General features: G+C 26.0%; 2 protein-coding genes across 9 annotated transcripts; one reads left to right on the top strand and one right to left on the bottom strand.

Moving 5' to 3' along the window:
• Nucleotides 1-4069: 4069 nt before the first annotated feature.
• On the bottom strand, nt 4070-7740 carry Orai (calcium release-activated calcium channel protein orai). 8 transcript variants are annotated; one of them, XM_015512911.2, is made up of 5 exons: nt 7623-7723; nt 7510-7536; nt 6952-7076; nt 6144-6293; nt 4070-6067 (listed from the first exon to the last, which is right to left on the bottom strand). In XM_015512911.2, exons 3-5 carry the CDS (start codon nt 7063-7065, stop codon nt 5543-5545), a joined length of 789 nt encoding a protein of 262 aa, XP_015368397.1. In that variant the 5' UTR covers nt 7066-7076; nt 7510-7536; nt 7623-7723; the 3' UTR covers nt 4070-5542. The 8 variants fall into 8 exon arrangements, with proteins under 8 accessions (XP_015368397.1, XP_015368400.1, XP_089082870.1 ...); XM_015512914.2 differs by lacking the exon at nt 6952-7076 and having other exon boundaries at nt 7623-7740; XM_089226744.1 differs by having other exon boundaries at nt 7510-7652.
• A 159-nt stretch (nt 7741-7899) lies between these two features.
• LOC107164915 (thioredoxin domain-containing protein 17-like) lies at nt 7900-9952 on the top strand. Its single transcript, XM_015512920.2, has 4 exons — nt 7900-8155; nt 8261-8459; nt 8576-8666; nt 9732-9952. Exons 2-4 carry the CDS (start codon nt 8315-8317, stop codon nt 9895-9897), a joined length of 402 nt encoding a protein of 133 aa, XP_015368406.1. The 5' UTR covers nt 7900-8155; nt 8261-8314; the 3' UTR covers nt 9898-9952.
• Nucleotides 9953-12541: the final 2589 nt, after the last annotated feature.

The following is a 12541-nucleotide window of genomic DNA, read 5'->3' on the forward strand; positions in this document are numbered from 1 at the left end:
CTCGATACTGCTTTTTGTGTATCTTGCCCAATCCTGATTATAATGATATATCTTATACAGTACTTAATTTATATAACATTTTGATTGTTACAGTTCTGTAAAATATTGTAAATATTTCAATATTTGTGTTTTATAGATTTTCGACCATGTTAAGTCGGAGTAAGTGGTATAACTGTTGTTTTACTTTACTTATATTTCACATTCAACAAAAAAATGACTAGTACGTACTATGTATACATTTTTTTAGACGATATTGATTTTATACTATATTCATTTCTTTATTGTGTGTTTATATATTTATTTAGACGTATCTACACTCTTACTTTGTTAAATAATTTTTTTATACCTTGTTATACCTACTACCTGAAAAGTGTTTAAAATATTTTTTTAACATATAATAGTCCTCAAACAGTCTTATTTAGTTATTTAATACATCAGTACACTATTTTAACATTTGAATATTCAGTAATAATCATAGGCGCAATTTGGGGGGGACTTGGAGGGGCTTAGCCCCTCCAATATTAAAATTGGCCCCTTCAAAAATTTATATTTAAATTGAAGTATTGAATCCTTCATTAATTATCTAATATACATAATACAGTAACCGTTATTTCAAAAAAAATTTTTCTAAAGTTTAAATCTAGAAACACGAAACAAGCCAATGCAACAACATGATGTTAGACCTTAGTTACCCACCGTATTACGAGAACAATAAAATTACTGTCTAGTGTCTTATTTGGCGTATATGTATATATAAACTGTTGTCTGTTATCATTATCTTTAACAATTCCAATTAGCTCTGCAACATGTGAAAGATCATTCTCAGCAATGAGAAAGATTAAAAGTTGGCTTCAAACATCTATGAATCGAGATAGATTTACAAATTTGTCATTAATTTATATAGAACGAGATTTATCAAATTAATTGTCTATCGAAAAAATATTAGATACGTTTGCAATTTCTAACCGAAGGTTCCAATTATAATAATATACTTAATAAATAAATATATATTACATTTATTTACCTAAATGTTGTTATTTTTTCATACAAATATTTTTAGCTTTATTAATAGATGCATTATAATTTATAATATATTAAATGTGGGAAAGTGGGTGAGAAAAAAATGAAATTGCCATAGAGTTCCCTACGGGTCTGTTTCATTTAAATATGTTAAGCCCCTCCAAGTTAAAAACTGAAATTGCGCCTATGGTAATAATTCTAGTTAACATAAAATATTTTATATTTTATATATATATATATATATTGTATATATTTATTACTGCTTTTTAAAACGCAGTTTTATTAAATATTGTATTATTATAATAATAGATAGTTTAAATTATAGTTATAACTTATGATTGTTATAAACAATGCATATTGTATAAACATAGGTATTTGTAAAATTTTATTTGTGTGCACATATTCAAATTATGGACTGCAATTGATTCAATTAACAACTATACCAAAATAAAAATAATTTTTTATATGAACAGTGGTCTTACATCTACATTCTACAATACGATAACATTTGAATATTAATTTATGCCATAAAAAGCATTAATAATTAATTATAATTAAGTAATTATTTAGTCAATTTTTAGAAATGAAATTTCTTTACAGAAAGTACAATAAGAAGATCTATAGCTAAATTGTTATTATATATTTTATGAGCACTATTATTATTGGAATTTTAGAAGCAGATATAACAAAAATTTGAATACCAAAATGCACTGTTTTATAAGTATATTTTAATATTTACTATGATAACCATAGGTAGTCGTCTTAGCCACTTTTTGAAATAAAATTTTGATATGAATTTATAATCTCATAATTTTCTTAACATATAGCAAGTCCCCGTAGCTATACCACTATTAAATTATTTAACTAAAATTCTGGTTTTTGAGCTTCCTAATAGTTCACCTATCATTCTACAAAAAATATTTAAAATATCTCATTCTAGAAATATTAATAATTTCAACTATGTAAAGTAATATTAACGTAAATGAAACGGAATATAATAACTTAAACTATACTAAATGTACGACCTGCAGCCACAGCTTCTGTGTTGACAGAATATCAATTCACTCTTGAAACATGGCGTTACTTTGTTGGCAGCTATTTTAAGTCGAGGAGGACAAATTGATTAATTGAAAACATTGCATTTCTTTTCTTTAAACACTATATAAAAATATAAAAAATTATTGAATACAATTATTAAAACAATAAAATTCATTGTCGAAATATTACAATATAAATAAACTTATTAGATTCGATTAAACATTTAAACTGTGTATAGGAACAATCGTCGTCAACAATAAACAATACACTAATCAGGTTACTATAATAATAATAATAATATTTATAGCCAGCACAATATTGGTGGTAGGTTTTGATATATTACACATTAAATTTACACATATGTTTATTTAAATACAACTATACAAGTTACCCTACTAGCTAACACATTATATAATATATATTGTATATGCTACATAGAGTTTATACACAATACTATAATAATAATAATAATAATAATATATTACGCCATTGAAATATACACAAAACAGTAAAAATAAAGCAAAATTATTAAAACACTACCCAAAAAACAAGACTTGTACCTTCGGGTGGATGAGTTCAATAGAGTCAATACATATAAATTAAACTTTTTACAGATCTTCAAATAAAATATACTTATTAGTATTTTATTAGGTACTTAAAATTAACATTTCATTTCTATTAAACAACAGAACATTTATTTTTTATAATATAATATAACATTAGAACAAAAATGAATGTTACTAAAAATTATTATTGTTTAGATCCAATGTTTATAATAGTAATTAATTAACACGGATTTTGTTGTAAATATTTTAATGTCAATAACTAATTTCCTACATAAATCTATTCCTTTATTAACAGTTACACAACAGATCATCGCACTCAGTCAATTTCAAGTTCATCACAAGTGCAGAACTACAAAATAAAATTTAAACACCTTATAAATATTATGTTGATGTAAATAATAACCCTTGTAACCCAATGGCTTATGTCGCAGGGTAAATTTTTTGTCAATAAAAATAACAATAACAAACATATGGTGTAAATTTCAAATTTCTAGAATTATTCATTTTTGATCAACAACAAAATAAGAATATCGTTACAAGAGAAATTGAGTGAAAATATCTTGCTACGTTGTAATTCAAATGCTCTTAAGAATTTAATTCGACCTTCCGGTAGAAATGTTTTATTTGATAAATGTAGACATACTCATGAAGAATCCCGTATTGAATGTTCATCTCTTAAATTTGAAAAGATAAATGTTTATAAATTTAACCAGAACGAAGTACTAATCGTTTCCTATATAGGTACGGTATAATAATATTAAATATACTTACCAAACGTTAGCCCATCAGTTGTGTTGATATTCACTAAAATTATTATTTTTATCATCCCTGCAGAATCGCGTGTTTTATTATATCTGGTACGAACAATAATTAATTTCGCGGCCATATATTTCTGCAGTATATTTATGTGCAAGACTCTTTGTTTAAAAATTTTAAAATTATCGAAGAGAAAAATGGGAATGAGCATACCAGGGCTATGATTTGTATGCAATAAAAAATTGTGAAATATGCATTTTATTTACCAAATATGCAAAAATATGCATTTTAATTATTTTAATTGCTTAGATTTTATATTGACCGACATACTTTTATTAATAGTGTTTATCTTTCTTACGGTTTTTACGATCGAATTTAAAATGACAGACTGATGATAATACTGCCGTCTCAGCTATAGTCTCGAAAACTGTGTCTTTAATTACTTTACAGTTTACACTTCTCGATCAATAGTCAGGCGAAGGAAACATAAAATTTTAGAGCTAATGTGCTATACAGCTTTTGTTTAGGTACTGTATACACTGTTTACAGTATACAAAAGTACTATAAAATATAATTACTGTGGGAAAAGGACTTCTAAAAAAAAATTATCAAATATGCACTTATAACAATATTAAACAGTCATTGATGTTGTAATACGTTGGGTTATTAGCATTAATGATAGGTACTCATACAATTAATTTTCTTGCATTTCACATTTTAAACAAAACCGACTAACTCATATTTTTTACAATGACGCGCAGCAACAATATTACATTATTATAATCATTAAAATATACATACATCAGTTACCGATTCATTGACAATTAATTAATACTTTAAATTATACAAAAAATTTTAATTAATAATTATAATATCCAGTTAAATGGATCACTCTGTAATTAAATTCACTTTACAATTGTGGTTATTATGAAAAAAATGGAAAGAAAAACTATATTTCTTAAAGTGTTATTAATATTGCGTTATAATATCATGTATCGATCAACTGATCAAGGTTGCCTTTTTTACAACAAAAACAGCAATTATAATATTTTAACATTTATTATTGTTTACTGTCTGTATACAAAAATACATCACAATTTTGAAAAATGTAAAAAATTCTAATAAGTACATATACATTACATATATTAAGCAATTAATGGTTAGTTTCAATAACATTAATGCCATTAGAGACAGGTTATGGATAATATTAACACAAATGGAATGAGTTGAAATTATTATTTTTCACATAAATACATTATATATTATGCATATACAGAGAACTATCTGAACAACAATATTATAAGTATTATAATTAAATCACATGGAAATAAAAACAATATTTACTAAAGTAAAAAAAAAAAAAAAAAACAATAATCATAATAATAATAATAATATAAAATACAATCATTATTAGTTGAATGAAAAAAATGCTATAAACCTTTTTTGTGTAGAAAATGAAAAATTTGTAACGGATAAATATTCATTGATAAAAAATTATATTAAAAATATATGGTATAAAATACAAACTAAAAATAAGTTATAATTAAAAATACTAAACCAAACTGAAGAGTTCTTAAAAATGTATTAGACTACTTCAAAATCATAGAGTTGCAATACCTAAAAGCTTTAATTTTGTGAGTAAGTATAACTATAACATTTATTTTTATTTTTATGTAGCATATTTGATCAAAGGCCAATAAATGACTATGTAAATAGTAACATAAAGGAGACATAATAACAAAGCTACTAGATAATGCTTAATTTTCAGATTGGCAAAGTAATATGGATTATAATATTACAATGTTTAAAGTTAAAATATATACATTTAACATAACACTTAAATCTTTATAATTAGTCTAGTTCCTAGACTCTAGGAAATGTTGAGCTCCGTAAAGATAAATAAAATAAAATATAATATATACTATATAGATTGTATTCATTAAATCTTTATTATAACAAGATAAATTTATAGGATAGGTAAGATATACTATGGCAAATAGTAAAATAAAATGTATAGGCAACAGTCAAGATAATAAGTCAAACATAGTTACACATCGTGTGAACTTTTTTCAAAGTTTTGTTTAATAAAGCACCATTATAAATTATATTTATTATATAAACTGAACGGTTATTTAGGACATCTGCTTCACTTGAAAGAAATGTCAAACAATTTGTGTGCTTGGTGCATTCAGTAACAACCCATTTGTGCGTTCTAAATCCCCAGCTTCAATCTGTTCTTTTAGAAGCTCTAATTGTCTAATACCACTCACAGTCACTTCATACTTATGGGCTACCATAGATTGGTAGAAATGTATTGCAAATGCTAAAAATATCACTAGGACAGGGATTAACATAATAACAGCAGACCATGCTGCATATTTAGATATATCATAAAATTTAACCCAACAAAGTATGGCAATTTCAGCTAGGAACAACAGAAGACCAAGAAGTGTTGAAAACGCCCACGCAGTTTCAATATACCAATGCAGACGTTCATGTGGAGCTTCGTGTACGAGACTTACCGAATGGAGATTACATACGGCATCAATGTTTGGCAAAATACATGTACTTATCATAAGAGCCAACATGTGAACAGCTACTAAGAGGGTGGTACATACAGCAAATGCTACAAGCATTCCCTCTGGTACTTTAGAATCATCGCTAATTTGCATTTCTACCATTGCCACCTATAGAAAGTTAATATTTCGATCAGTTACCTATAAATCGATAGATTTTTTTATTAAATTAAATATTTTAACATACCATAGCAAAACCTGATAAAAGCGCTGATGTTTTACTAGAAGCTTTGAGTTTAGCTCTACTTAATTGAAGTTTACGCCAAGAAAGAAAAGCAGGAGAATTGAGTGGGACACCAGCTTCTGTAACGTCGCACTGCGACATGTTATTGGACTTCTATAAAATAAAATGAATCAAGTTACATTACAATTTTCAACTATGATTTTCTAAATGACAATTAACTAATTGATATTTAAATACCAACACCGTAGGTAGGTATTATATTATTCAGTAATAATGAATTACTAATGCATTACAAATTACAATATCCAAACAACTTAGAACTAGTTTATTAGTCACTTAATCTAATTTAGAGCCTTGATACTTGATGAAGAAAATATTTTTTTTTCAAACAAAAGGTTCGTAAAGACCACCAGAAATAGGTTTTGTAGTTGCTTATGGTTAAAAATTAGTTAAAACTCATTGACCATGGTTAAATAGGTATTTGGTACGAGTAAACCACACCTTAAATATTGATTTTATGTTTGTATGTTGTTAACTAAATATTTAAAATAGGTACATAAAATTAAGTAATAAAGAAAAAAGAAAATGCCAACTACCTATTGATAAATACTTTTGTAGCTTATGACTAATTATTATTTATCAACAACCAACTGAAATCAATCCATTCATGCAGGAAAAAAATTAGGCTGCAATATTTCCAATTTTGAAGCGCATTAAAAACTGCAGAAATCATTACCAACATATGTTAGATTAAAATGTTAAAGACTGCTACAGTTTTACATTTCAAATTGTTGGTAGTTTATTAACGAACCTTTTGACGGTTGTTAAAGTTATTATAACAGTGCCAATTAAAGTCTTGGTCCACCAAGTTATCTTTGGTGCCGTACAATGTGTGGTGACCGGAACTGATCGAGAATGATGACATCAAGAACTGAGCTAAGTGCAATGTACCCAAATATGTATATATATATATAATCTACATATAATATATTATTTATCAATAAATTACGGTAGTTGTAAACAATACTAAATAGTAAAAATAAAATCTTAAAAAATCTTAAAAAATCGACAATGCAATATGAATAAATGCTGATGACTGATGTTTAGAAAGAATAGACCTCTAAAATTCACCTACGTGTGTGTATTAACTGGTGACTCGTTAAATTATTAACGGTTAATGTTATAATATTGTACTCTGGTATTATAACATAGTAGTGCGAAGATCTCTGTCGGGACTCGGGTTATGTGGAACCAATTATCGAGATTCGAGTGTGATTAAAAAAAAACTATCGCATTTGTGTGTAACGACTTCAAATTAAAATAATAAAATATAATTCAACAATATAAACAATGAATTTTTATTACTCACGAGTCTGCACAAGACATAAGTAGAGATCTGAAAAAAAAAAAATGATATACCGCCGAATGTCGCAACTGCGAAAGTGCGAAGTGACGTTATCAAACGCACACTCACATACTCACAATTCACGAACGGTTGGCGATGGCCGGGAGAGAAAATTTCGCCTCTCCTCTCTATGATTAATTATTGTAAGTAAATATTTTATTGATAACCTCCAGCCACACAATCACAAACGAACGGGGGAAACGCCACCGACTTCTACTCGATGATAACAATAGTTGCTCGTGTCCAAGGTCTGCGAGCCGCATAGTCCGCATATTAGCAGGCTGCAACTTACTCCCCTCCCATCACCGCTACTGATATCGCTTATCACTGCGGGAGATTAGTGATAACGACAAAAACAACAACAACAAGCCCATAATAATTGTACAATATAAGTAATAATAAATAATAATGTTATGTTTGTGCATGACAATGGTATTTTCAGTTTTCATATTTTCGATTTAGCTGTAAATAGTAACAAGACGTGCTAACTACTCCGACCTACCACCTGCCCAAACGTCGACGATTGTGAAAATATTGATAACTCGTACTTGATACCTCTCGACTCTCGAGTTTCGTGATATTCACGAACGATAAACGCTAACAATTATAGGTACTTAAATTACTAATTCAATAATAATAGAAATTATTGATTACTATTAATGTTGATACATTCGTTATTACTTACTAAAATTTGCTACTACTGCTTTTGTTATAGATTTTTTTTTTGTGTGATAAATAATATTACATAAATCTATTTAAAAGACTTAACATGGTCCACTTGCACCGAACAACAAACTATGAGGAGTTTATTGCGCTCATGAAAATATTGGAGGAATCCAAACAGCAGACTTTTGTCGTTTTCACCGGCACGCCCAACGAGAGTGGCGAGAGTTGGTGTTCAGACTGTGTTGTTGGTATGTGATCAGTTGTTATTGCATGGCACACTCATTGTCGGCCATAACAGTAAAGTAACAAGTCATATTGATTTTTTCCTTTTTAGTCTTTTTCAATAATAATTTAATTGTTATAGCCGATCCAGTCATCAAGAAACAGATCGAACACAACGAAGAACATCTAAAAGACACAAATATTGTATATGCTCAAGTTGGCAAAAGAGAAGAGTAAGTTTTAAATTAGTGTATTTTTACAACTTAATAAACCTGCCAATATCAAATATAAAGCAGTACCCGTCTGTGTACTTTAAAAGAGGATAAGCCATTTTAACTATTTTTTGTAATAAAATTTCAAAGTATGTGTTAGAACAAATTAAGTTAGCTTCATACTTACATTTTATTACATTATTAATTTTAAATCAATAATTAAGAAATCACTAAAATCTGACAGCATTAATAATGGTAACAAATAAAAAAGTATTACTTTGGATTTTGTATGAATGAATAATATTATCTAAATTTTTTTTGAAAAAAATAAGAAACTTATTGGTATGAACAATTTTACTTTAATTGTGTTAAAATATAACTAAAATTTGGTTAGTAGGTATCCAATTAAAATGATTAATATGATTACTAAAGTTATATTATATTATAATTTTTTCATTCTCATCCCCTGAATAATTATTTTTATGGCAGTATTATATTATTACCTGAGGAACAAATAACTTATCGAGCAAATAATGTGTGCGAGTCATGACTGGTTAAATTTGTATTATGAAAAACTTGTCTATAAAAAAGTAACAATTATTTTCATTATCTATAATTTTATAGCTTAGACTGCTAATTTTTTCAAATTTCTAATTAAACAGATTTTCTATCATGATAAAATTAATTTAAATTTTAGTGTTCAAAAAATGATATTTAAAGAGAAAGTTAATATTACATTATTAAAATAATATTAGTATAATTAAATACATTGTTATTATGTTTGATCCCATGCTAATATTGATAAATTAAAATACATTAGAGTGAATGTGAATTCAATTTCATCATTCGTATTATTAAATAGTAAATGCAAATTAAAAAATCTTTATATTCACCTAATCCTACGTAAATAAAGATTTTTTATAAACATGAGTAGGTACTTGGTATTAAAATAGTTAAAAATAAACTAATGTTAAGTGTCTTTAATAAAAATTAATAATCCTATGTACATAAAAAAACATAACTTTGTGTTTTTTTTTCAATTGTGAAATTGAAGTATCAATAATCAATTGTTTATTTTTTTTACAGATGGAAGAATAACAATGAAAATCCATTTAGATTGGATAAAAAAATACGGTTGCAGTTTTTACCTACACTGCTTAAATGGGGTACATTACATAAACTTCAAGTGGAAGAATGTTTGAAACCCGATTTACTTAACATGGTCTTCAATGACACAGAAGATGATTCTTAAAATACACATATTTATAAGAAATATTGCCAACAATAATAAAAAATTTTAAATTGAATAGTTTCATTTTTTGTTATGATATGTAATTTATTTATTTATTATATTTATATAATATTTGAATACAAAAGATTCTATTTCTCATAATCATGAGTGAGCAATGATTTAAATTAATTTTAATAATTGGATAATTGTTACAATTAGTTAATTCTTTTAATAAGATAAAAATTGAAATTATATCAGTGGTATCAAAAAAAAAAAAAAAAAAAATTGATGTTGCTTAAATTATTTTTAGTAACCTACCCTTAATAACACTGATATACCTACTATAAAATTTCTTATTTTTATGCTATTCCCACTAACCTATATTTAACGATTAGACCTTAATAAATATGTTATTAGCCACTAACTAAACATGTTTTAAGGTTTCCAAACCATTTGGTCAAAAGTTTTGAATTTCAACTGGAAAATTGAGTAAAAAATTTAAGAACATATGTATTGGTTAATTTTTAAATAATAAGCTCTTTTATTAATATTATATTATTTGCATTCTTTCTGGACATCATTAGTATTAATGTATTATAATACTTTGTACTTTACCAAACTCGGCACTTAATAACTATTGTGCAGTTGTACAACTAAAGGTTAAAATGATGGCCGACCTGATATTACATGGAAAATTGTCTGTGTGAGCATTATTTACTTTCCAACCCCATATAATATATTTTACCTATTCACTTAAAAAAATTACAAATTTTGTAAAAAAAAAATTAATTTAATCAAGTTTCATTTTTCATAACAATAATGCACTGTCTGTTTATTATAATTCAGTACATGTGATGTAAAATTATATATAATTAATATTACAACCAACACAGCATAAGTTTATCCGTTTCATGAGATGAATTAACTACTTGTCTGAAATTCGATTTTAATGATCAAAATACTCCAAATAATATTTTGCTAAATCAAAAATGTAAATTATTATTTAAATGAGTAAAAACTCAAACATACAGTATAACAAATCCAAAAATGTTGTGTTGCAATGGCTCAAAGTTATATAAAAGAAAGAATGTCTTACATTAAATCGATCATCTCATATAGGTGTTTTGAATTTTTAGATCAATAATATTATAATGTGTGATGATTATGTCCGATATTTAATTAATACTAAATAATTATTAGTCTGGTTGTCGTGCCTCAGTTGTGATACAAGAAGAATGGCATTCATCGCACAAGTGTGAACCTAGAAGTTAAAATTGGTTGGTATAGATGAAAACTATACACCTAAAAAAGTCATGTAAAATAATATAAATTAAATATCATGTAGGCATTGCCTAGAAAATGTATACATAAATATATACTATATAGCCATTTAAGTAAAGAATGGTTTGTAGGTACTGTTAGAGATTATTAAGTATATCACTTTTTGTAATTCAACTAATATAAAAGAAAAACCACATCTCTTTAAAAAAGTATCCAAGGATTAGGGCTACACCTCTTGTACCTATCTATAGTTTCACACTAATTCATAATGTTTTTTTATTTTCTAATACAGGGTGTCATAGGCGCAACCTGGAATTTTGGCAGGGGGATGCATCGTGCATAGTATACTTTGATTTTTAAATAATGTTTAAATTATTTTAGTTAAATACGTAGAAATATTTTTTCAAATTATATGACGATACAAAGTTATTTTTGTTTTTTCGTCAGATATAAAGTTTTTAATAGATAACTATGCAAAAAAGTCTTTTCAATACCATAAAAATTTTTTTTTAAAGCCAGATGGGTGCAATTGCACCCCCTTGCACCCCTCTCGCGGTGCCCTTGCAGGGTGTCCAACGGAGATCTGACAAAAGAAATAACTTGTTATAATCAATATTTTAAAAAAATGTCTTTTAAATATAATTCATGACACTTGCGCTACATTTTTAGAATACATTTTTTATTTTCATTTTTTAATACTGAAAATAAAAAACTTAAAAATTGATAAGAATTTTTTCGAAATATTCAAATTTGTAAATTTGATTTTCATGAAAATTTATATTGTAAAAACACTTATTTAAGTCAAATGGCTGATTTTTAACAATTTTTTTAAATATAATTTACATTATTTTTTTTTATTATGAGAACGCTAAAATTTAGGGTGAGATATGCCAATTAAAAATCATAACACGAATAAAATTTAGTTTATATAAATGAGCGCATAGAATGGAGGAAGTATACAGGATGTAACAGAAAGAACTGATAAAAAAAAAAAAATTATGCTAATTCAACGTATAACAAAAATTGTTATATGGCAAGTAAATAATTTAAGAAATAAACTTATATGTTGAAAAATTCTCAAAACTCATATTTTTAATAAGTTATTAGGTACGCTCTGAATAAATTTAATTAAAAAAATAATGAATTTTAAAAATATTCTAAAAAATAAACAACTTGACTTAGATAAATCTTTTTATTATCAAAATTGTTCTTGTAATCAGATTCACAAATAAGTATTTTGAATTTATCTAAAAAAATTTGTATTAAATAAATTTATTTTTTTATTTTCAGAACTAAAAAATAAACATATAAAAATGTATTATGCATGTAGCGCTATTAGGGTCACTTAATGAATAAATAAAAAATATCAATTTGAACAAAAGTT

Source organism: Diuraphis noxia, unplaced genomic scaffold, assembly GCF_037042655.1.
Source record: "Diuraphis noxia isolate RWA-SAM2 unplaced genomic scaffold, SU_Dnox_SAM2 contig0004, whole genome shotgun sequence".
Classification (NCBI taxonomy): domain Eukaryota; kingdom Metazoa; phylum Arthropoda; class Insecta; order Hemiptera; family Aphididae; genus Diuraphis; species Diuraphis noxia.